The sequence below is a fragment of the Lonchura striata genome, chromosome 5, assembly GCF_050655825.1.
Source record: "Lonchura striata isolate lonStrDom1 chromosome 5, ASM5065582v1, whole genome shotgun sequence".
Classification (NCBI taxonomy): Eukaryota; Metazoa; Chordata; class Aves; order Passeriformes; family Estrildidae; genus Lonchura; species Lonchura striata.
In genome coordinates, this window is record NC_140707.1 from 19104550 (window position 1) to 19131005 (window position 26456).

Below are 26456 nucleotides of genomic sequence, written 5' to 3' on the forward strand. Positions count from 1 at the left end.
AACCTAAAGCAGAATAAAAATAAAATTTGCAAGAATGTTGCTGTTTAACAAAGGCCTCCTGTTAAGTTTCAGTTCCTGCTCTTACTGTTGTAAGGAAATTATTAATGATTAATGATTTTGCAGAGGGGAAAACATTTACATTTTTGATGTCATATTTCTGTAAAAGCTGAGAAGTAGCTTTGTTGGTTTTTTGGTTTTTTTTAGTGAGTCAAACCATTTGTATAAGTACAGCAGTCCAGCTTGGAAATTCTCTGTTAATGATTTGGCAAGAGAATTTCAAAATTGCTGTAGGAACATGGTTTGGGTTGCTTTGGGACTTCTCTGTGATCAAGTGTGAGCAGGAGGAATGGGCATGGGCAATGGCCAGGCTCTGGTCTGCCCTTTTCTTTTTGCTGCATTTCACTGGAGACATGTAGGAGTTTGACATCTGTCAAGTTTCCCATGATAAAATAGCCTGGAGTTTAGGGAATAACATCCTGTTTGGTCTAGGAACAAGATTAATCCTGTTGCCCTCCCTCTACTTGATAATGGTTTCAGTCTTTGTTCCCCATTTGAGTTAACATTTCTTGTTCACTCTGTTGGCTGAATTGAATGAGGGACGAAAGTGAGTTTGAGAAGCACTATTTATATATTTTACAAAATAAAGGATAAGTTGAAGGTCTCAGAAGAACCTATTTTTGTGAGGCATTCAGTTTTGCAAATCAGTAACGGGGCTCATTGCTTTCTTTGGCCCACATCCTGACAAAAAGGAAGAATGGAAATCATTGGCTCCTTGTGGTTTAAAACTGAAAAAAAAAAAATTAAATGAGGCTTTTGAGGCACCTCAGCCCAGCACCTCTTGCTAGATGCTGAATTACAGTGAAATGGCTGAGGTTGTGTCAGTGGAGATTGAGGCTGGATGTCAGGAGAAGGTTCTTACCCCAGAGGGTGGCTGGATCACAAGCCCAGCACTGCTGTCCCTGTCTCTGCTGTAGGTGTCCATCGGTCCAGCTGCTGAAGAGCCTTTCAACGTGCTGGAATTCATCTCTCTGTTGGAGCACGCCAAACGATCACATTTAATTTAATATTTAATTCGGGCTGTGTGTGTTGGCAGGACATGAGCTGAAACTCCGGCGTGGTGAGGCCTGTGGACCCCGCAGTGGCCGAAGGAGAACCCAGTGGTGCTTTAGCTCTCATCTTTCTCTGGCCTTTCTGTTTTCCAGCTCCTGTGTGAGGAGTGGGCGAGCTACGGAGTGTTTTATAAATACCAGCCCATCGACCTGGTGAGGTGAGAGTTCAGCCCTGGGCGTGGAGTTTCCAAGGGCAGAGATGAAGCTGTGCAGGGATGCTCGTGCCCTGTGCCCCTGGGGCAGTGCTGCCCTCGGTGCCCCCTCACCCTGGGGGATTCCAAAGAATGGGAAAATCACTGGGAGAAAAGGAGTTTTCTGTGAGTTTAGAATGTGCTCATATATCCCACATAGAGTGAAAGCTTGTGGGGGATATATTTTTAATTAATTTTGTTTGCTCATGATAAGATTCTCTGAAGAAAACAAGGTGCCTTTTTAAGATGATTCACTCACAGAAGGTCCAAAGATACCAATTTCCACAGCAAACACAGTGGGGGGAAAAATGACCAGTGGGAGAAACTTGTTTTCAGGGTGCCTCTGTCTCTGGATGGACTCCAAGCATCATGAGAAAGAGAGTCCTCTGAGAAGAAAAAAATTCCCACAGGTCATCAGATCTTACTTTCTCCATGCCTAATCCAGATGTGATTCATAATTTTAGCCGCATTATATTTTAAGAAATAGGAAACATCTCTCATTTCTTTCCCTTTTTTTTTCTAAATGTATTTCAGAAAATACTTTGGAGAGAAGATTGGGCTATATTTTGCCTGGCTGGGAGTTTATACACAAATGCTCATACCAGCTTCGATTGTAGGAATTATTGTTTTCCTCTATGGCTGCGCAACTGTGGATGAGAATATACCCAGGTAAAATGGATGAATAAATAGATTCTGCTGTTGGAGGGCACTTTTAGCTCAAAATTGCCTCACTTTAGACATGTTTTGTCAGTAATATCTAGGCCAAGTGCAGCTCAAATTGGGGTTTCTTGTTCCTGGGTCTTGTCCTGTGCTACCCACATCCCTACACCCAGTCCCCATTCCCATCTGTGCCCAACTGGCTGTTGCAGCACGATGATATGCTCCTAAAACTCGCCATTCTCACATTTCATCTTTTGGAAGCTGTGCTTAAAATTAATCCAACTCCACAGGCCCCCTGATCTCAGATTCAAGTAAGGCATGGAGTTCTCCCAAGGGCACAGAGCAGCCCATTTCTATCTCATTAGCATTCATTGTTACTATTACTTGGGCAGTTTGCATTTATGTCCTAAAAATAATTCTTGGCTGGTTGCTCAGGTGGTTGGGCTTTTTCCCAAACTCAGATCATTATGTTAAAACAAACCAGTAAAATTCTGCTAATGAGGGAGTTTGATGCTTCCCAGCACAGAGTGCTGAGGAGGGCATTGTGTGACAGAGCGATACATCAAGAATATACATCCCTCAAATAATCTACTGTGATCACATCAACAAAATCTGTATGTCCTCCTACTTTTAATCTTTCAGCAAGTTTTGTATTAAAACATTTTTAAAGCCCTCTGATTTTGCATTATTCACCCTACATGCATCATCAGCTGGAGATTTAAATTACATGGCTTGTACAATAAGCACCAGCCCTGAATAACAAAGCAGATAATGGGTACTAAAAAATAGATTTAATTTTTTTTTTCATTAAGATCGCTTTGTAGTGCTTCCAACAGTTGAAAAAAGCCAAAGGGAGGGTCACTGTTGCTATTTCACAGATGGAGCACAGAGGAGATAAACTGGTTGAACTCCAGTCTCTTGATGCTCAGCACTTCCCTTGTACCTTATCTATCACTGTGCTTTGTATTTCAAAACAAGAGTGTTTTACTTTATTTTTATTTATTTTATTCTGTAAGACCTTAGAGGAGAAAGCATAGAGCCTTATGGCTTTCCTAATGTTCCCTCTTATTCCCTGGAATGAAAATTGAGCTGGGGCAGGAAGGAGGGAGGGAAGACAGCCTTACCATGAGGATTTCAGCCCCTGCAGTGCTGTAGGATCCTATCCAGTGACCCTACAGAAGCAGCAGCTGTCCAGAGGAGAAAAGATCACTAAAGCACAAAGCTAGAGCCATCCTGACCATGATTTTCTCTTCTCTTGTGGCTTTGTTGCAGTATGGAGATGTGTGACCAGAGAAACAACATCACCATGTGTCCTTTGTGTGACAAAACGTGCAGTTACTGGAAGATGAGCTCTGCTTGTGCCACTGCCCGTGCCAGTCATCTGTTTGATAACCCTGCAACTGTCTTCTTCTCAGTCTTCATGGCTCTCTGGGGTAAGAAGATCTATGCCTTGATGTTAAGCTTTTAATTATTGAAAATACAACAGGAAGAAACAGAGGAGATAAAGCAGGATATTTATACACAGGCAGTAAATGAAAGAAAAAAAATTATCTTTCTTTTTTTTTTTTTTTTTTTCCCATGAAACTATCACACTCAAATTTATATTCTGGACTGGAGGCTAAAATTCAAAAAGTTGCTGAAGCTGAATAGCAAACGAAATTGTTAAGTATCTGTCATAAAACTGCTGCGTGGTATGTCAAAATTTCATTAACAGGATTGCACAGCTTGCCAAAAAAAAAAAAATCACTTTGCAGAGCCAGCTTCCACTTTAGAACATTACAGAAGAAATGTATTAATGTACTCTAGGGTTGAGGGGAGGGCTCTGGGGGGAAGTGTAATGGCCTTTAGCATCTTCAGGACAAACCAACATTGATTCCTGAGTGTGCTCTGAGATGCAATTAGGTTTATCAGCAGGCAGATATCATGCAAGGAGGCTGGGAAGAGGGACCGGTGATGGAGAGGGATTTTTCCTGATCCTGATGCTGCCCTCATGCTTTGAGCCCTTTCTGGGCATGTGTCTGGCACTTGGGTCTAACTATGAACGCTCTCATGATGTCTTTGTGAGGATGTGCTCAGGAAGGATTATGGAGGACTTCTCCCCTCCCTGCTGGGGGAGGGATAGGGAACCTCTTTTCTTCAGGAATGGGCTTTGGGGAAGAGGAGCTTTGATGGCCACATATTCCCAGCAGCAGCAAGAGCAGCACAAGCCCTCGTGTACACCTCTTTGTGAATTGACACAACCTGTTCTGGATTATATTTCATCCTAATAATACACCCTGAGTTTTATCTCTTCCAGTACATAGGGAACTGTTTGTACATTATCATTCATCCGAACTGATTTAAGTACAATTCAGGATAATTTCATTTTAATTATTAACACAGCCAGGATCTGTGTTTGGGATAACATTGTTTTAGATGCAGCACTAAGAGGTTATTATCAAGTATCACAAGGAAAGTCAAGTGTCAGCTTTGGTATCCCTCATTTACCATTACTGGGAGCCCCACATGGATCTTGGCATGTTATCCTCTTGTCCAAAAAGTAAGTCTGCCTCTCTTTCCACAGCAAGCAACTCTTCATCCATTTTTTACACTCTTGTGCAAAGTAAGGCAGATTGGCAGAAGCCAGGTTCTGGGCTCTGCACAAAATCTGAGAGGGTTTTGAAGTAGAATGTCAAACTTCTCAAGCTTCATGGAGTCAGTGCAAAGTTTTATTGTGGTACAACCCCATATAAACCAAAAATTGTTTCAAAAAGGTCTCTTTCAACTGGAAAACTAAGAACTTTCTTCACATAGTTTTGAATTTGTGTTGTTAAATTCACCTACAGTTGAAATAGGGAAGTGCAGATGCTCGTGGCAGAGCAGGGATGCAGCTGCCTGGCACCTTCCCCCAGGGCTCCCAAAACAAACCAGGATTCCAGACACTGTCCTCTTCTTTTGCCCTGCTGTAAGCCAGTGCCACGGGAGGATTTCCAGCAGCGTCTTGTTCGTGTTCCATATCTCTGGCTGTAAATGGAAGCTGCAGCCCCCAGCTGCAGTGAGAACTGTGAGGAGAGAAGAGGCATTTCCAGGTCCCTGAGACATGGACCCTCTCAAGACACAGCTCTGGCCACCCTGATGGACAGGAAGCCTGTGGCTTGTGAAGGGGCTCAGCTGTAGCTTTTCCACACAAAAGTTTCACTTGGAAGGCAAATGGATGTCATGGCCCCAGCCTGGCTCCAGTCAAGAGGGTGTCCTCTTCTCTCTGTTCAACTTTGTTACCCTCTCCCTGCCTCTGTTTTTTCTGGATACAAACGTTTCTGAGCACATCTGTTAATACTCACTGTAGGAAGCTCCCCTGGGAACATCATTTCTTGGTAGACTTGCCTCTTTCATAATCACTTATTTATTATACAACACTGGTGTATTCCCAGCATCTAAATATGTCCTCTGAGAACTTGCTCGGTCTCAGGGGCAGATAGACTGATATAGACTGGGATCATTCACGGGGACTCAAGATTTGCTTTAACGGGGTTTTTTCCTCTGAACCTTCTCCATCAAAGAGAAAATGGCTGGTTTTATAATGATTAAAACTCTTAAAGGCCTCCCCTTTCACACTTTGACAGAGTGTTTGAGTTTGAGTGTGATGATTAGAGCAAATCACTCTATTGTGACCACTAGATGGATGTAATTATAATGATATAAAAATGCTTTATATTGATATCTTTGAGGGAATAACTGCCATCCATACAAGTGAAATCATTCCTATTTTGTACAGATAAGATTCAGGTTTTTTGGATTCACAGATGAAACTATACACATTATTAGTCATACATACAAATATTTAAATAAGTTTGGCTGCCTGGCTTTTTTAGACCCCTTAAAAAATTGCAGGTATCTTCCTACATGAAGCTGTGGATGTAAAAAATGCTCTCTTTTCAGCTCACCTGGATAAAACATTTGGCTCCCGGCACATCAGTATTTCCCACCCAGACCTGACTGTTGAACAAAAGGAAACAGAAATGAAGTTATGTGGTGATGTGTGTTACATGTTAAATTGTTGTTTCAGCTGCCACCTTTATGGAGCACTGGAAGAGAAAACAGATGCGCCTCAACTACAGGTGGGACCTGACTGGGTTTGAAGAGGAGGAGGTTTGTCCCTTCAGTTCTGACTCTTTGCCTTCCACCCTGCTGTTGCCCTGACCTGACAGACTTTGCCTCATGTTCCTGGGAGGGTTCCATCCTATAGGAGGAAGGAAAATCCCTGTACATGAACCGTTTGAGGTTTTTGTAGCAAAGGCATGACTAGTCTGGTCCTGTTGCCATGGGAACATAATTGTACAGCCACAAAATGTGATTTTTTTTTTTTTTCTTTTTGAAGTGTGGAGTCACACCTAGCAGTGTAGACATGGAATATACAGCTCAGACTTTCTGCTGGGCTGAAGTCAGGGTGCCAAGAGCCAAGGACCTCATTCATCACATACTGCTGTAAATCAGAAATGAATGCATTGAAGCTGATAAAGTTACAGTGCTGTAAAAAGAGCACTGAAAAATTCCCATTAACTTTAATGATGCAGGATCAAGCCCTGACTTGGAAAAACCTCAGGGCTTGAGGCATGGGGAGGGATATGGTATGGAGGTGGTGGAGTTTTTTGCAGTGGCTAAAAAAAGTAAATAAACCTCTGCCCAGGTTTATTCTAAATCTGCTGAAGAGCATAAAGGAGAAAAGGGCCAAATCTGTATGAAAAAAAAATCTTCAAAATCAATGAAGTTTTAGAAAGGAGAGAAAATCCTCAGTCAGCTGAGAAACTGTTTCCCACCTTTTTGGTTTCAATTTTGCCACTCTACAGAAAATACAGGAGACACCTTCCCAGAGCACAGCACGCTCCCAGCCCCCAGCCTTGCCCTGCTGCTGTTATTAAAAGAAATATGACCTCCCTTGTCACATCTCTAGATGTCCTAAATAGATACACAACAAATACTGCTCACGTGAAACGCAGACCTCAGCAGCCCTCCCTGGCTTTGACACCCTGCAGCTCGCTGAGCCTGGCAGCCATCGCTCCCCTCTCCCCAGAGCCTTTCTGTAGGAATTATCTCCCCTTAATTTCTTTATCTCCTCCTTTATATGTTTTGGTGCCCTGTGCCAGCAGCCTCTGCACTGGTCCATACCTATTTACTGGGAGAGAATATAGGGATTTATTTCCTGGACACTATATGCTCCTTTATTTTTGGTAACTTGTTAGCATCTATGAAAGTGAAGAGGATTAAGTGTATCTTTCCAATGGCAGTTTCATGTCTAGTTCAGGGCTCTGCACAGCCAAACCAGCAGCTGTCAATTACGGATATTTTATTCTGTGTTTTTGGTGGTCAGTGATAAATAATACAGTCATGGGTTTTTCACAGGATTTAAGGTTCTCCTGTTGCTGATTTGGGGAAAACTCAAGGTAGAGTCATATTGAACAGTTGGGGTTTTGAGTGAAATGCTAAAGCTTTTATGGATGCTAGGGTCACACAATACTTGCAGTAATGTTGATTAATATAGAACATGAATAGACTGGGTTTTCTCCGGTAGCGTCTAACCAGCCACTGTTCCTGTGCTTGTTTCATGTAACTTTTAATATATAAATACAATATGACCTGGAACAGTTCAATAATCAAATTTTTGTTTATTTGTTTTTTGTTTTTTTCTTGTTTTTCATGGTTTTTTTCTGGTTTCCTGAAGGAGGCAGTCAAGGTTTGGAAAACATTTTTTTTTTTTTTAAATCGCTCCTACCTTTTTTCTTCCATGTCTACTGCTGACTATCATCTTTTGATCTCCATTTCTCCTTTTTTGAGCATCAGATTTTCTTTGGAACTCCCACTGATTGCTTTGCCTTTACACCCGTCCCCTCTCCACTTGTTCAGACTTTTTTCAGCTCCGTTCTGTTTCCCATCCAATGCATAATTTTGAATTCTGATTCTTTTATGAATGTATACTTATTGGGAATTCTGAACCCATGAATCTTCCTCAGTCTTTTGGCTGTCTCTTACTTCCAAGTGTTTCCTGCACCTTCTCCTGCAATGCAGACAGAGAATCTGTGGATGCTGTCCAGGACAGAATTAGGGGAACACCCCAATTTTATGGGATCCCAAAGACAAGTATTTTGCATGCTTACAACAGAAAATTAATCCACTCATGAGCTGAGGATCACTGAAATTAGTTAATGGCATTTAACTTTTTTCAAAAATAGAGGTAACTACAATCCAAGCATCATGAGCCATGCTGTCTGCAGGTTATGCTGCATATCTTATATATTAAATGTAATCTACAGAGCACTGCACATTGCCGTCCAAATTGTTCTGCAGCTGCTCCTGTAGACACAGGACTTAACATTTTTTTTTAAATCATAGTCAACTATCAATTGACATGAATGACATACCAAGTGAATTGGAATTCAGTTAGAAAACTCAGAAATTATCAGGAAATAGACCTGCAGAGAGTTCATCTGTAGATGACAGAGAAAATAAGTAATGTTGCTTTTTTATTAAATATGACTTCTTTCACAGGATCATCCAAGAGCAGAATATGAAGCAAAAGTTTTAGAAAAATCTTTGAGAAAAGAACACAAACATAAAGAGGTATGGTAAAAATATTCATTTGTTTCACTTATGAAGAAGAAGGTTGTTATAGCAGGCAGTAACCCAAGACTAATAAATAGGTAAAAAGTAGTCAATGGTCACTGTGTTTAAGTTCCAGGTGTCTTCATCTACACATGAGATGCTAGTGTCTGCCAGGCACAAGATCTGATTAAATCTAGAAATTACTTTACTAATTAGATTCAGGAGTGTGACTCAAGGAAACTAACAGAGCCTCATCAAAGAGGTGCTCCTCTAGCACTAATAAATCAAGTTTGAGAAAACTGTAACAAACCATCTAGTTCTGTGAAGTAAAAGTACCTAAAGCCTCTCAGGAGAAGTTCTGTCTTGCTGGACTTTCTCTGCAAATAAAAATATTAATGAAGAGCACTAACTCAAATTTTCAGGCCAAATTCCAGCTTTGGCGATAACTTTCTGCCTTTTAAAAACACAGCTTCCCCTTTTATCCCACTGAACAAGGCAGTGCTCACTTATGCTCTGAACTTGCTGTTTACATCACTGTGAGAAAGGTGCTGCCTGTCACCCCAGGAGCACCTGCCTCTTGCCAAGGGATGGTGCAATCCCTACAAGCAGCTTCCCTGCCCTTTCACTGGAGCTGTAATTCCTTTCCTGTCAGCAGCAGAACGATTTGGGAAAGTTCCTTTTCTCCCCTGCACACTGATGCCCCCATCCTACCTGAGGTTATTTCCCCTTCACTGCAAGAAGTGAGCCATTTGTGTGCCGTAATTTTATTGAGAAAAAGTAAAAATTCCAATGTAAAATTTGGCAGAATTTCCTCTCTTGTGTCTGTTGCCAGTGACACCACCCTAAATTGGGATTTTATGACAATCCTGTGAAAATAAAACTGCAATAACATTTACACTCTTTAGGGACAGCACATATAGATGAGTGGTAAAGTAAATTTATACCTAAGTACCACTGGACCCCTCTTAACAGATGCTACAGAGCTGCTGGTGGTGTGGACCCATTAACCTATAGGATGCTGTGTGTAAGTGGTTCATGGGCCATAAGCAAATCAAATACCTTTTTAAATCCCTTGCAGAAGAGAAAAATATTGGGTTGCTGCACTATGATAGGCTGGGTAAATGATTTTGGATACAGACTTTACTGTATTCCACTAACAACCTGTAACTTGCTCTACTTTTGCATATAATCAGAATTCAGGTATTAAATGTGGAATACTAATCAAACAATTAATGAATGGCATCCCTCTAATATTGGAGAATGAAAGTTGAGCAATTAAGAAAGGATTATTTTTTTTTTAACCAGACTATTTATAAGTTTTTGGGCTGTGTTCAATTTGGATGTTACTAATTTGGGAAACATGAGAAAAAGAGTTTTTTCTGAAAGACTTGGTGGTTATCTTTCATTGGGATCTAGTGTGTTAAAGTTCAAATTTGACAGTTGTAACACTTGGAAACCTTCCTAAAAAAAATTATCTAGAGCTAAACCAAAATTGCTTATAGCTTTTTCAAGAGAAGTCTAATTAAAAAGAAAAATTAAAGGAAAAAAAATTGCACATTCTTTACACCTCATAAAATTGAAAGCGGAGCACAATCCTATATTAAAAAGGGAATATCATTTGCAGGATTGCCTGATGTTCCCTAGGATTTGGGGCAAGCATTTCTCTTTTGTTGCTGTTATATTTTATTAACTTAAAGCTGAAACACAAAGCCTTAACCAAGCTAACAGAGCATTCACTTGTGCTAAAGTGCTGTGTCAGTAGAAAATATGGAATTGATTATTGGAATTAATTGAGCAGTGCTTTGTAATGCCACACTTCCCAACCCTTTTCTGTTTCCTTTGACTGCCGATCAGAAGCACCGATATTTTCCAGAAGAGACAGCAAACAAATGGAGACAAAGAGTTAAGAAAGTCATGGCTGGGGTGAAATTGGTTCTTTTAATACAAACTTATGAAGAAACTCAAATTATGAGTAATTATGGAAGACACAAATCAATTTGGTTTTGGCTGTTGAACCTTTGTTTAGTATTCACATTCAGTTCTGGGTTTCTTCCCGTTCCTCGCCTCATTCCTTCAGCACTTTTTGGGACGCTGCTCTATGAGTTGGGAATGGCACTGCTTGGCTAATCTTGAATTTCCCATCCTGGATGTTATGTTTTGCAGAGGAGCATGGGCCATGTGTTGAAAGAGCCGCTTGCACTTCCCTGAGACAACGTGCATGTCATAAAAATAGAATTTGAGCAATATTTTTATGTGCATTACAACGAGTGTGTCATCGTCTGAGATGTTTCTTTTGCTGTTGATTTTCTGGTGTTTCAAAACAATTCCGGGCATCCAAGTTTGTGAAGGACTCCAGAGGACCAATGCTCTTCTAAATGAATATTTTGTAGCCAAAATTCAGGCAGTGGCTGATTGACTTGGTTTAGGGAATTCAGAGAATATACAGAGTTGTTATATCGAAAATAACAAAATGGTTTGGGTTGGAAGGGACCTTAAAGATCCCCTCATTCCAGCCCCCCTTCTATAATTCCTATTACTGTAGTCCATTGAATACTATAGGAATAGCCAGGTAAAATTAAAAATCACTCATATCAAAGGAATTTTAAGTCTTGCCACACACCAAAACTTAATTTTCCCTGTCAACTGAATGTTCACCTTGGAGCTACTTCATAGCATGAATTAATTTAATATTTAAATCTGTATTTCAGTGGAGGCAGTAGTGCAACAGCAGAGCTGCAAATATTAACTGTGGAAGAGGAGAAGAAGGAGGGGGATTTTTGTAGGGAAAGCAAAAGAAAATATCTAACAGCAAGAGAGATCTTACTTCATGGTTTATGACAGCCTATTTGCATGTTTTCTTCAAAAATTACACAGAAAAATCTTGTTTATTTATACTCCCAGTGCAGGCGCTTGACCAGTCTGAACCTGGATAGGGAGTAAACAATTTGCCTGTGTGGAATTGTGACTGTAAACACTGTGTCTGCATCTTCTAACTGGTTGTGGTTTTGCCAGCATTTGCAGAATCACACTCTCCTTATTTATTAAATATACCCTTTTTTTTTCCCCACCAAAAAAAAATTTAGACGGATAAAGAGAAGCTGACATGGAAGGACCGTTTTCCAGCCTATTTAACCAATTTTGTTGGCATCATCTTCATGGTAAGTGTCACCTGGCAAAACCTGAAATTTTTGTTACTGAATCACTGTATGGAAGAGAAATTATAGGAAAATTTATCACTTAGATATAGTTCAAGTTGGCCTTTTTCCAGTGAAAAAATTCAAGCATTTTATTGGTTGATGATCTGAAATCTTTTCAAGAGCTTGAATTTCTACTATGCTATCATTTTCCAATAAAGACGAAAGAATACTAAACTAGAGGAGGGGAAAGTGAGGGCACAGAAATAGAAATTCCCATACCACTGATGGGATGAAGCTAAAAAAGTACAGAGAGCCTCTCAGAAAGTGGTCAGGAAGTAGAGACCAACATCATTTTTATAATCAAAATTTAGGAAATAACTGATGTTGCCAGTTGCAATCATAATAGCAGCGATTTTTAATAAATCATTCAAATTTGGAGCTATACCATCTAACAGGAGAATTGCAAACATAGCACTTAATTCAAGGGAAAGGTAAAATAATGATGAGAACAGCCTTCTTCCATTTGTTGATAAACCATCAGCATTTAATACAAATGTTGACAGAATAAATCAAGTCATGGAACAGATTGGCAGATATATTGAAAAAAGCTTAAACCCTTTCCAAAGGTAAAATTTCCCAGACTAAGTCAATTAATTTGGTTTTTTGGGGTAGGGATTTTGGTTCAGGATTGAGTTTTTTAAATATTTGTATCTTCAGATGACAGAAATGCAATAAATCTCATATGCTCAGCTGAAGAATCGGTACCTTTTGAGATTCATGTTTTAAAATCATTCCTCTATTTAAGCAATGAAAAACTGAGAGAAATTTTATTGTGCCAGGAAGTGTGTTGATTTAATCAGATTTAATTTCAGTTTGTGATTATGAGAGCACAGTGAGCCTGTCTATGGGATTTGAAGGCTGGTGTTTAGAGTGAAGCTGAAATATGCCTATTTGTTTCAAATTTGGGGTTTTTTTGTTTATCACAGAGGAAACACCATGTGTATATGCTGCTGGTGTCAGGGCTGAAAGTGAGCCCACTAATACTTTTCATATTAGTATTTATATTAATTACAATTATTATCTATATTAATTAGTAATATTTAGTATTTTAGAATTTATTTATTAGTAATATGTAGCATATTTTAATGCTGCTAAGCATGGAGTTTACATTTAGGTGCCTTTAAAAAAAATAGCCTTTTGTCTGCAATTGTGGCATCATGGTGCCATTCTTTTTCCTGTGATTTTCAAGTGAAAAAGGGGGCTTCTTTTCCACAGTTCATCAAGGCCTTAATGCAGTATTGGGTGGACTTGGGGTATGGCCCAGAGGTCCCATTTTTAAGGTTATTTCTAAACCCCAAACAAAGTGTTTGAAGGCAAACCTTTGGTAAGGTTTTGGGCGGTTCTTCCTTGCAGGTTGGGCTGACGTTTGCCATTGTGTTCGGGGTGATCATCTACAGGATCTCCACGGCTGCTGCCCTGGCCATCAGCTCCACGCCCTCGGGACGCTCCAGCATCCGCGTCACCGTCACCGCCACCGCCGTCATCATCAACCTGGTGGTCATCATCATCCTGGACGAGGTGTATGGCTGCATCGCCAGATGGCTCACGCAGATTGGTGCGTTGGAACCCTCAGCTTGCCGCAAGGGGTTAAATCAGAGCACCCAGATCACTGGGCTCATGAGCAGAGCCAAGGACAGTCACATTTGTGCCTAAAATTCCACTGTGGAACTTTTTTTCAATTATTATTATTATTATTATTATTATTATTTCTGAGAAATTGTCAGTAACAAAAGGTCCAGAAATCTTTTCAGGTCAAGTTTTTGCACACCTACAAATGATTGTCATGGAGGTCAGATAAGTGTAGAATTAAATTGGAATTGCCATTGTAGTGTGTCTGACTCGTGGGATCCTCAGCAGACTGACCATTGACCTCAGTGCAGCCATACTGCTTTATATATATCAATATATATCATATACATATAAATCCCTTTGTTAAAAAGGTGGCTGATGATGTTCTCCAAAACCCACTTTTATAAGATCTTGAAATGTTTCTAGGTAGGATAATTCCTTAATGTTTCTAATCCATGTCCCATTGGTTCCAGAGGTACCAAAGACCGACAAGAACTTTGAGGAGCGGCTGATTTTCAAGGCTTTCCTGCTGAAATTTGTCAATGCCTACACCCCCATTTTCTACGTGGCTTTTTTCAAAGGCCGGTGAGTGATGGAAGGGCTGTTCAGGGTTTCAGCTTCTTGGAGGCCTTTTCAGGACTGTATATTAAGTGGTCCCACTCAGAGGCATGGAGTATGACATAAATTACCTTAGGAATCAAATATTGAAAGTATAAAATCTGTCTGATGTTTTTAACTCATTGTGCCCTAGATTTGTTGGACGTCCAGGCGACTACGTCTACATTTTCCATTCCTTCCGAATGGAAGAGGTAACTGAATTTCTATCCTGTCTGGGATTATGTTGAATGGATGGGGTAGAGGAGATATTCTGACTGACCTCTCCTCTGTCCACCCCAGTGTGCCCCAGGAGGATGCCTAATGGAATTGTGTATCCAGCTCAGTATTATCATGTTGGGCAAGCAGCTGATCCAGAACAATTTGTTTGAGATTGGCATCCCGTAAGTAGCAGCTTCTGTGATTTCTTATTTTAATTATTGTGCCTGGTAATGTAAAACAACTGAGAAATGAGCACTGAGTGAGCAGAATGCAGCGCTCAGCAAATTGTCTCAATTTCTCTCAGAAAAATGAAGAAGTTTATACGATACTTGAAATTGAAGCGTCGGCGTTCTCTAGATCATGAAGAGCACATGAAGAAAAAGCAGCGCTATGAAGTGGACTATAACCTGGAGCCCTTTGCTGGACTCACCCCTGAGTACATGGAAATGAGTGAGTGAGGTGGAAAGAAGGCATTTGAAACTGTAATTATTGTGACTAATTGGGATGGAGAGCTGAGCTTTTTCAAATGTACATTCAGCAGACAGTGGATATGAGATAACATGTGCAGTCGTGGACTAGAGCGTGTTTCAGCCAATCCTGGCTGCTGGAGGGCTGAATTGTGCTCTCTGTTATTTGCAAGCTCTTACTTTAGAATGATATTTTGGTTATTTTCTTTCAAGTCATGTAACACATCACCGTCAAGTTTCAAATGCAAATCTACTTGAGATTGTGAGGCATATTTTACCATCAGTTGAACCCTTCACTGGAAGTAAGTTAGTTCAGATTTGATTATTTCCACACCAGAGTCTTTTATCTGATATCTGAAAAAAATTTTCTGAGAGCAATGCATGTCTGTTGATCTGGCTGTACTTGAAAGATCACCTAGAATTTTTTTTCAAATAGTATCTTATGTTAACATGAGTGAGACAAATTAGAATATCTGGTGACCTTGATATTCACAGTACATGAAGCAGATGGGAATTCAGTGGTACAAACTGTACAGCCATGCTTCCAGTTCCTAAAAATAAGAAAAGATGCTGTTACTGAGATCAGCATTTGGAAGTAACAGGAGAAAGATGGGCACTGGCAGTCCAGGATGAGCATGACATCCACACAAAAAGCATATATGATCCCAGATTATAAGAAGCAAGGTATTCCTGTCAGGGGCAGGAATCAGCCATGTCCTTTCCAAAGCTTCCAGTGAAGGCAAAAGGCCTGCCAGGTGGAACATGGAAAGCTTAGGTAGAGCCAACACGGTCACTGCCATAATCCCACTCCTTCGGGTGCCTCCTGTGCCAGCTTTGCCCATGGAAGGATTGTTTTAGGAGATTCCCCATCCTTCTGGTTACTATTGCCTTGCCTTTTAGAAGGCCTTTCCATACCCAAATGGAGCAGCCATCATGCAGACTATGCCTGACACACAAAATGGGATTGAGTCTCCCAGAATTCATCACTTTGTCAGAATTTAGGGGCTGGCACTGATGTGGTGATGGGTATATTTGGTAAATACTGACAACAGGCTCTGAAATGTTTTCTTTTTCTTTCCAGTTATCCAGTTTGGGTTTGTGACTTTGTTTGTTGCCTCCTTCCCACTGGCACCTTTGTTCGCTTTATTGAACAACATCATTGAAATCCGTCTGGATGCCAAAAAATTTGTTACTGAGCTGAGGAGACCGGTAGCAGTGAGAGCAAAGGATATAGGTAAGTGGATATTGTTATTGTATCCCTGTTTGTTTATTCCTGGATTGATGGCAGGATATTATTATTATGCTGAGCTACTTTCAATAACAGGAAGATACTTATAGGAAAAGTCAAACCACTCAGCTGTGGCTTACCTGTGAATTGTCATAATTTATTGAGGCTTTACTTTTAAAATAGAAAGACCAAAGCTTTAAATTCAGATTAATATTTCATTAAGTAAATATTATCGCTTTTTAAATCAAAATGATCAGTGCAATAGCAAAATATCTCACATGGTTCTGACATCAACAACCCTTCCTGGTAATGCAGTTTCTGTGCAGAAGCAAAAATTTCTGCATTTAATAACTCTGCACTGGCCTCAGAAATACCTTTGGGAATAAGAGGGGACTCAAAAATCTGTGGATAGATGTATCCCTTTGTCCCTACTCAGCAGGAAGGTTGGAAGGGTGAAAAGTGCAGTGGATGGAGCTGGAGCTGGGCTCTGTGCCTGTGTGGGGACAAGAGCCCAGTCCTACCCTTACAGGGGAACTCACAGGGTGTTTGTAATGAGGGAGCTGCTTCTCCCAAATGCTGGTTAATTATTAATTAAAAGCTCATTAAAATAAAAATAGAAATAAAATAACTGTCTTTGTTACAGAGCCAAGCAGCAAGAGCAGAGAAGTTTATCTGTTATTATACTCTAAGTTCATTCTACTGCAGTACAGGCAGAGTTTTTCCTTGGGCTCATCCTTGTGCCCTAGGACCATCCTAGACTTGAAGAACACATCATGTTTTGCCATGACTTTGCTTTGGGGGTGTTTTGTGGCTCCCTGATTTGATGCTGCAGGTTCAGGTTGCTGGTGGAGATGATTGGGAGGGTAATGTGGATTTTTTTTTTTATTGTGGTGGGAGTTTGATTATTTTTTATTTGTTTCTGTGTTAATTGCAACTCATTGTAGTTCAAGCCCATTCTTCAAAACCTCAAAATAAAAAAAAAAAAAAAATAGATGCCAAAACCTAGTTGGGCTCATTTTGCTTACAAGCCATTAAATTAAGTTTTTATAATGTGTTCTTTTTCTATTTAAAATACAGCTAGCTCAGCACAATCATCCATGCTCCTAAATCTGTTAACTGAAGATGTAATTTATCTCATTTTAAGGACTAGAACAGCATTTACATATTTGTCTCCTTCCTCAGGAATCTGGTATAATATCCTCAGAGGTATTGGAAAGCTTGCTGTCATCATAAATGTAAGTAAATCAGCATGAATTAAATTTTAATTCAATAGGCTGGCTTTTCCATTCTGCTCCATTAGTTTTATTTCAGTACAAAAACCTTCAATCAAGTGAAAGTATATGATTGAGAAATTTTTGGAAATACCTGAGGATGAGTTGCTGTGTTTATTTTCAAGCTGTGATAGCAGTAGCAATAATATAAAATAGTAGGGAGTCACTGCTGCTTTTTTCCAGAATGGTTTTGTAAAACAGTTCTCTCCTTCAAACTAATATGATCACAGCTGCTTACTTTTACTCTTTTGAAATACTATCAGTAGCATAAGATGTATTTTTTAATTTCAGTGCTATTTTGGGTAAGGTGAGAACCAGTTCAGCTCCTCAGAGTGCAGAATCCCTCCACTGAAAATCTGCCCTCGAGCTGCGTTGCTCCCACTCAGGGAGCTTGGAAAATCCTGGAAAAAAATGTTTATTTCAACATTTCACAAAAATTTAGCAGGCCTTAATGCATGTACTTCTGCACTATTCTATATGAATACACGTCCACAATGATCATCCTCCCTGCACCCCAGCTGAGGGAAAGATGAAAACAAAGGCCAGCTGAAATTCAATATGCTTGCAGTGCAGCAAAGCAGGGGCTCTGTAGGGCTTATGGCCACATGGCCATGGACTCCCTTGGGGTTCTTTTACATTATCCAGACTTGAAATCCCTTCATTTTGTCCCCAGGGGTCTGTTGTGCTATGGCAAACCCATTCTTTTGGTATGCTGCCTTAGTTTGTCTTTCCATTTCTCCTGCTTTCTTTTGGAACTAATTTCTCTGGTTTTCTCTTTTGTTCTGTGTAGTCTTTCCTCATCAATACCCAGTGTTAGTTTTCCCTCTTTGATCAATGTACTGCTCCTCTTTACCATAAAATAAGTAAAACATTTTGTACTCTTTGTTCCACATATACATGAGATTTATGCCAGAGGCAATGTTTCATAATGATGATAAATTAAGAAGGCTAAAGTCATGAGGAACTCAGCCCAATTGGCTGTCATGCTTTTTCCCCACGATCTTTTCAGAAAATTTTAAATAACTGGATGAAATGCAACTTTTGTGACTATAAAAATAAAACTGGGCTCAGTCTCCTCGTCCTTTTATCCTGATGAAGTTAAGAACCACACACAATTAACATGCTTTTGCAATGCAAAGAGACTTTGAAGAGTCAAATCACAGTGGGTTGTTTGCAGGATGGAAAAGCAGCTGGAAATCAATTAATTGGACCTTGTTCAAGGCAACAGGGAGAAGCTGTGATGGGGACACAGGGAAGCAGAGCTGTGGTAGCTGTCCTGTGGTGCTGGGGGCTACAGTTGCTCCATTTTTGGGGGCCCAGGTTGTCACCCACACAGACACCTCAGCTGGCATGGCACTGCTCCAGGGAATACACTGCACCTCAGGAGACTGGGCAGTGAACAATCCCTTGCTGGTGCAGTGAATGCTCCACTTTCGGGGCCCTCAGTCTCCCCTGAGTGGTGTGAGTAGTTTGGGCAGTAGTTTGGCTCCCCTGAGTGGTGTGAGTAGTTGGTTGAGGATGTGATGAAGTTAAGCTCTGCCTGGGTACCATGCTCACTCTTTACTCTTGTGGCTCAGGCATTTGTGATCTCATTCACATCCGACTTCATTCCACGCCTCGTGTACCTGTACATGTACAGTGAGAATGGCACCATGCATGGCTTCGTCAACCATACACTATCCTCTTTTAATGTCAGCGATTTCCAAGCAGGAACAGCTCCCAACGACCCCCTGGATCTTGGCTACGAGGTTCAGATATGCAGGTACTCTCTTGAATGATCGCTAATGCCAAGTGTTTTCACAGCTGGCTAACAATGTGGCAAATGCTTACATTCCTGGGGCAGATTCTTCATATTTTCAATACCTTTTTAGCACCTTGCTAGCCTTTTCTATCAGATGGATCTGTCACCTTGAACATCTTGCTTGCATATTAAATAATCACAGACCTGAACATGACTTACTGCTTATTTAGAGAAATGGAGATTATTGTTAGTTAAATTCAGTGCTTGTCCATGCAAAAATTTTTATTAACATGGATTCCCTTTTCCAGGAAAGGAGACAAATAGTAATAAACAGCACAATGATGGTTTAAGGGAAGAAAAATACGACACTCTGATGTCATGTCATGATATAATGACCATGACCTCTTTTTTCTTGTTCAGTTCCCAATTCCTGATGAGAATAGTAGCATCCTTATCTGCACTGGAACTTAGAATTTATTTATAGTGTCATCACACAGAAGAAATTTGCATGCCTGTGACAATTCATATCTATTCTTCTCATGTTTAAAGGAAAATTGTGGTTGCCTATCAGCTAAGACATTCTTAGAACCGGGCATCAAATCCAAATCTGACAGTGAAAGCACTTAGACCAACAAAGCTGAAAGGGGACAATGGAGGGAGGAAGAGAGAGAGGAGAGTAAGGAAGGAAGAGATATTCCAGGGGAGAAAGAAACAAAGATGATTTTGATACATGCATAGTAAAAAAATTCACACTAACTGGCCAAGTAAAAAATCTTCCCTTTGAATCATATTATTTTATATTCTTTATGCATTTGAGTAGTGCAAGTTAATATGATCAAATTACCTCTAAACAGAAAATTCACTCAGAGATGAAAGCAAAACCAGCCCAAACTGCATTTGCAGTAGCTTTGCTTGCTTTTACTTTCTTCCGGTTTCCTCCTGCTGCTCTCCGGGCAGAGGTTAAGCAAGGTTGGCAAACATTTTTCAGCACAGAATGGAAGTGTTGGCATTGTGGTCCAAAAGGAAAATGCCAGATTTATTTGCTTTCCATTCCCAGCCTCTGTCTTCTTTCAATCCTATCCTTATCCCAAGGATTTTAAAATAATTTGAAAATGCAGAGCCTTAATTCTTACAAAATATTGACTGGATGCTATGGTTTAGAATTTAATGTATTTTCTTGGTCCCATTTATCAACATATAGATTTTCCATAAGCCATAGATAAGGAAAAATTCTCTTCTCTCCATATGGCAAAATTTAGCTTCAACCTTTTGCTAATCACATGTTAAACACATTCTATGAATCTGAGATCAGTATTTTGTCTTTAAAATCAGCTTGAAAAACATTTGTTGCCTTTTTACCTATGCTTACCAATGCCTTTTTACAGAGCTGTGTAGCTCTCTTTTATGCAAAATTGATATTATATGTAGTAATCAGAGGGTATTAAGATGAATTAAACATTAATATTAAGGCTAACTTGATGACTATGGGAGAGTTTCAGCTGTGTCTTGTTTCCGAGAGGTTAATATAGTGAACTTTTCTTTAGACAGTTCCATTTATTGCTTGACTGTTTGTTAATAACTCCTTCCAGTGCCAACATTTCTGAATTGCACCCCTGATTTACTGAGTCTTGTTTTGCAGGTACAAAGATTATAGAGAACCCCCCTGGTCTGAAAACAAATATGACATTTCAAAGGACTTCTGGGCTGTCCTAGCAGCAAGATTGGCATTTGTGATAGTTTTCCAGGTAGGTGACACTGCATGCATTTGGGAATAAGTTAATGTGCCAAAGAAATATCTTCTTTATCTGTTGTTTCATGGAAAAGCCAAAGAAATTTGCCTATCTTCATCACCCACTTTGTCCCACCCACCCAGGCCCTGGTAAATTCTCAGTGGAAAAATTCATCCCCAGGGATTCCCTGAACTAGTTTGATACAGAACAACTTAATGACCTTAGAGACCAGCAAAGCACAAGGTTGATACTAATTAGATCCCACCAATTTCTCCCAAAGGGCATCAACAATTTCACTGAAGCAGCATAAATTTAATCCAAAATAATTTTTAAAGCTAGCCAAGAAATGAGATTTTCAAAATTTTCCAAGTTTTATTTGTATCTGAATAAGAAGCCAAAATCTTGTAATTTGTCCTTAAAAGACATTATTTAATCACAACAGTGATGCTACTTATTGTGACACAAATGCTTTAAGTCTGCCTTATCTGAATAACTTGTTTCAAAACTTTTATTGGGCTTTTTTTGATTAAAAATTCTCTTTTTGGGAAAGACCACCCATTCCTTGAGTCAAGGTTTTTCAATTAGAAAAATTCAATCAGAATGTATTTTACCAACTTTTACCATTTTTTACCTCTTGTATTTGCTTCTGTCTTCCTGATGTAAATCTCATGAGCCACTCACCAATTGCAAATTCCTTTGGATTTCTAAGTGGCTGCAGTGTCAGGATTGGTGCATAAATCATAGAGGTCTATACCTAATATATTTCTCTTCTTCTAGTACACACAAAATAGTTGAGGGGAATTTGGTCCCATAGTCCAACTCAAATATTGTCCTCTCTTCATTTTTCCTTCCTAAGTGCCCTCTCCTTTCCGTACAGCTACCCTTTAATTTGACCCTGCTGACACTTTCTCACAAATTCATTTTCAGAACTTGGTTATGTTCATGAGTGAATTTGTTGACTGGATTATCCCAGACATTCCCAAGGACATTAGTCAGCAGATTCACAAGGAGAAAGTTCTCATGGTGGAGGTCTTCATGAGGGAAGAGCAAGGGAAGATGCAGATGCTGGAAACCTGGAAAGACAAGGACAAGAGAAAAGGGGAAAACTGTAACAACCACAGCCCCAAGCTCTCGAGGAGCCACAGTGGGAGCTTGTCCTCCTGCCATTCCTATCCCCTGGACGTTTAGGAGAGGAGGGAGCTGAGTCTGTCAGGGCATTCCAGAGACAAAAGCCATGGCGCCAAGGGCAGGACTCCGGTGACGAACACCCCGGTGCACGTTGAAGGATGTGCTGCCATTTCACTCCCATCTTTGTGAGAAATGCCCTTCTTGCAAACATGGAGGACCACGTTATATTTCTGACTATGTTAGGGTTTTGTTTTGTTTTGTTTTTTCTTTTGCACAAGCCGTAATGCAGGGAGTTTTTATATTTCATCCTTAGGTAATGCTATCAATGTTGGTGTGCATTAAGAAATGCAGGTACTTAGGACAATGTTGCTAGGGATATTCTCTGGGAATCTGATCTTAGCCTATCAATTAGTTAATGAAATAAAGGTAAATTTGAAGTCATAATAATAATAATGATAATAATAATAATATTAATTGAACTATTTTTGGAGAGCTGGGTTTGAAGGTCCATGGGGTAACTCGCTAAATGAGATGCAAAATCAGTATTCCCTCGCATTTCATAAAGCCAATCAGACTGACTTGCTTGCCAAGGCTGGGTTTAGCTCTGTGAGCCTGAGCTTTGGAGTCCCAAAGGTGTGGCAGGGACTTGTGGCAGTCTGCTGTGTGCCCCAGACCCTCCCCGGGGCACCGCTGCCTCTGGAAACATCAGCACAGGGATTCTGGGCAGTGCTTTCTTGGCAGCAGCAGCACAATTCCAGAGATCCTCCCAGCAGGTCCATGGTCACAGAAGATTTGTTAAATGCCCTGAGTTAAAGAGCACACAGAGAGCTCTAGTGACTCTCACTGCCCTGCCAAGCACTCGCACGCTGCCGCTGCTGAGGAAATTCCCTTTTCCCCAATGTTTCAGCACATCCCTGTCCAGCCTGGCTTTTCCCTGTAGCCCTCTGGAGCAGAAGGGAGTGCTTGCACCCCGTGTTTCACAGCCAGCTTTTCCCACAGACTTTCTGCTGTTGGCTGGCACTTCCCAGAGGCTGTGCCAGAGGAGTAAATCCCAAATGCATCCCACTTACTGTCTTCAGTGGAAGCTTTGCCTGCACTGGGCCTACAGGACCAGACCATCAGCTAGTTACAGGAATTTTCTTTTGTCTTAAAATCCTCTGTCTTTTGTACAAAGAGCTTTCCCCTAAAGTGTAAGTCTGAAATCCTTACCATGACTAGCTAAATGCCATCAGTACAGCTCTTTTTAAGCATAATACGTTTTTGTTTTGCTTTGTCAACCTATAAACTGCACTTCCAAATAATATTGGTGCAATTAACCTAATTTCTTTTATTGCTTTGTCTTGTCCATGGCACTTGCATTATAAAATTGAAAAAGAAAATAAAAAGGAAAGATTTCTTTAAAGTCTAACTACTGTATGGTTTGTTACAAAACCAAACTGTTTTCAAGAGGTTAGTTATTTCTTTTTTTCTTTCTTTTTTTTTTCTTTGCCAAACTAATTTAAAGATTAATGCTAGAACTTTAAAAAGAATGCCATATATAGCTTTTGATATATTTATTTGTTTTAAAGTATGTGATAAACTTGATATTTTTCTGTAGTCTGTCCAAAGAAGGTACCAAAAGAGAAATTATGTGGAAGAAAGAAAATGGTATTAACCAAATATTCTTGAAGCTTATTTAAAATATTGATCCAACCAAAGATTTTTATTAATAAAGGGCTTATATTTTGTTAACTCTTGTTTCTGTTGTATTTTGACTTGCAGGAATGTCACTATTTTTAAAATTTGTACCTTATGGTAGCATGTTGCTGTAGGGCCAAATCCTGCCTGATTTATTCCCACATAAATGTAATGCCTGGTTAGTAAGTGTTTACCAGATCAGGCCCACTAACTGCAATAGGACTGGGGAGAAATCAAGCAGAATTCTGTCCACACATTTTGTTGAAAACATGTTCTTCCTCTCATTCCTTGATAGCCCAAAAGATCCAGGAGAAAGCCAAACTGCCTATTCTGAAGAGAAATCTTAGGGATGGTCCTCGAAGGGGATTTAATCTGTAAATACTGACCTAAAAGTGTTCCCAACTTAATACTGACATTCCTGTAAATGGTGGAACTATATCCTGAACACATACTTATCCGAATTTTTCATTATTTGCTGAAATCATGGAATAGTAACAGTTGCTTACACTTTATTTTGTACAGTAAATTGTTTGAAATTGAATTTTGTATATAAAAATCTGTATTACTACTTAGATATCTATAAAATTCTTTCATGGAATCATTTTTTAAGAAAAGCAAATATATACTAAATCTGTTTTATTTTGTTGGGTTTTTTCCTTTTTCTTTAAACACTTATTTGAAGTAAGTTATTTGAAATAAACTTTAATATCCAAGAGTTTCTCCGGTGGGACAGGTTCTGTTCCCAACTCTCCTTGTGCTCTGAGTAAACATCTCCCTAAAAATGTCCCAGGTAGGTCTGGTGTTTGAGCTGCTTTAGAGACCCACTTGGAGATGAGTGAATCCCACCTGAAATCCATCTCCAGGAGCACAAAGGGAGTTTTTGACTGCAGAATGGCTCCACTGTGGCTGTTACATTTCCACTGCCCCGAGGGAGCTGTCCAAGCAAAGTTGGCCTCAAAACCTCACCTGCTGATTGCAATATTTTCTCCCTCTCCCATTTAACTGTCATGTGAGGAGGCAAAGCACGAGGCTTCACACCAGCCTTCCTTTCTTTGATGGAAAATATTCATGCTCCCAGTCAGGAAATTTAGCTTAGAAGGTGAGAATTGTATCCTGAGAGAATGGATATGGACAACACAAGCAGGTAAACCACAGTCTAGCTGTTAACTGTGTGGGATTGTCAGTTATTAAAGACGGAATAGTACATATAAGCTCAGTAGATGTAAGATAATGCCATCCAGAAAACCACTTCCACTCTGGTTGTGGTATTTTTCCTGAAGGTTTTTCATATTTGGGATGCAAAAAAAAAAGTTTGCTTTTAACAATAGCAAATTTGAGGCAGGATTGTGCTAGAAAGGATTTACTGGAATAGAGGGGGGAAAAAAAGAAACATAAAATAGGGAAGCAGGAATCTGGAAGTGATCAAAGAATACCTGCACATGCCTTGATGTGACGCACAGTGACCAGGTTTAATGAAAGATAGATTGCAAACCAAATATTTAATTTGTGCAAGTACAAAGCTGAATTCAGTGCTGGTATGACACCATGTCCATAACATGCAGTCAGCCTGTTCTTGGCATGCTTCTGCCCCAAAACCATAAGCACAAAACCATTTCCCAGCCTGGATTTGATCAAAGAAAAACAAGTCTCAAGCCCAACACCTTAATGTATTGAAGAGATAGGTCATGGCATCCATGTGCTTGGTCCAAGAGAAAATGCAGACCTTGGAGAATATTCCTGCTGGAAATGGCTTCAGGGGACATTTCTGAACTATTGCTGAATCACTGTTTGCTGTGTGAGGTTGGTAGCAAAAACACAATGTCTGTCAGTGCATCCAAGGAGGAGGAAGCTGTTCTCACCCCAAGTGCTGCCAGTGTGAGTCTGAATCTCCTGGATTTCCATGTCATTGTGTTTCCAGGATACTGTCCTACAAATATTTTGCAGTCTTAAATAGCTTAAGGGTGAATAAGTCTCACATCAAGGCACAGACACATTTCTATTTTTAACCCCCCTATGCTCTCTGGTCCTGAGCTGTTAATGATCTTTTTGGCTGTTGTGATTTCCAATAAGCAATAATAATTTACTTTTCATCCTGATTCCTCTGGAGTCTGACCTCTCCCAGAGCTCTGTACATCACTTGAGTGCATTTGTATTTTCCTATGAAGTTTTCAGAGTAAACAAGTTCTCTTCCTCTTTCCACTGAAAAAAACCCCGTCTTAAAATTTATATGAATTCCATTCAAACTCTGGTTCAATTCTTTGCACATTTGAGCACTATTTATTCCATAACCAAACACAACATGCCATTTTTAGTATAGCAGAGAAAACCAAAGTTCTTTTTTTAACCTTCTTTTTTTAGGCCAACAGGCCTTTCTGAAGAAAAAACTAACTATGAATGTGGCTTCTTTTGAATTTTAACTCTATCCTTAATTTTTATGGCTATGTGGGTCACCTGGAGCCAAAGAAAATATTTCCATTGATTCCCTTCAGTGTGCTTTGCATGAGGTTCAGTAGTACTCATTGAGTGATTGGTTTCACTTTGGATAAAATAAAAACTCCTGACAGTTTTTGTAGGTTACTTTTCTAACCTTCAGTGTCAGTTAAAGCTAAAATAAATCAATGCAGATGCATTGTGAGAGCAGAAAAGAGTTGGGTGCACCATTGAGCTGGTTACCATGAGGCAAAGGCCTTGGAAAATCCAAAAAGATTAAAGATTTTGAGGTCATAGCTTTCATCTGGCTTAGTATCATCTCTGGAAAAAAAATTCATGCCAAAACAGGAAATATTTCATACAAAAACAGGAATTGTATCTGTTCAAATGACCATGAGAAACAAGAATCAAAATACAAAATATTTAGCAGAGTATTTGTGCTGAACAAGCTTAAGTGTAACAAAGTCCATTTTTCAGAGCGAGAGGCATGTGGTTAAGCAATTTGTAAGAGAAGAAAAGGTTATTCCCTATTTTTACTTCTAAATGGGAAAACAGTTGTTATCTTCTCCAGCTGAACTATGAGAAGGAGCTAAGGAAAAGGTGCAAAGTAGGGGAGGAAGGAAGAAAAGGCTTTTGCCAGCCGTTCTCAGACCCAGGTTAGCTGAC

At 39.8% G+C, this 26456-nt stretch overlaps 1 protein-coding gene across 4 annotated transcripts in view; it reads left to right on the plus strand.

The window, feature by feature from the left end:
• ANO1 (anoctamin 1) overlaps positions 1-24075 on the plus strand; it is a 70939-nt gene extending 46864 nt beyond the window's left edge. For 2 of the 4 annotated variants that reach the window (XM_085581246.1, XM_085581244.1), the window contains 17 exons: positions 1203-1267; positions 1835-1969; positions 3233-3393; positions 6006-6088; positions 7659-7670; positions 8483-8554; positions 11620-11694; positions 13087-13288; positions 13776-13887; positions 14054-14111; positions 14200-14300; positions 14423-14568; positions 15667-15819; positions 16996-17048; positions 18662-18846; positions 20465-20570; positions 21483-24075. In XM_085581246.1, the coding sequence (XP_085437372.1) occupies positions 1203-1267; positions 1835-1969; positions 3233-3393; positions 6006-6088; positions 7659-7670; positions 8483-8554; positions 11620-11694; positions 13087-13288; positions 13776-13887; positions 14054-14111; positions 14200-14300; positions 14423-14568; positions 15667-15819; positions 16996-17048; positions 18662-18846; positions 20465-20570; positions 21483-21743 (1980 nt within the window). In that variant the 3' untranslated portion in view covers positions 21744-24075. The remainder of the gene's footprint in view (positions 1-1202; positions 1268-1834; positions 1970-3232; positions 3394-6005; positions 6089-7658; positions 7671-8482; positions 8555-11619; positions 11695-13086; positions 13289-13775; positions 13888-14053; positions 14112-14199; positions 14301-14422; positions 14569-15666; positions 15820-16995; positions 17049-18661; positions 18847-20464; positions 20571-21482) is intronic. The other 2 variants (XM_085581247.1, XM_085581245.1) reach the window with 1 other exon arrangement.
• Positions 24076-26456: the final 2381 nt, after the last annotated feature.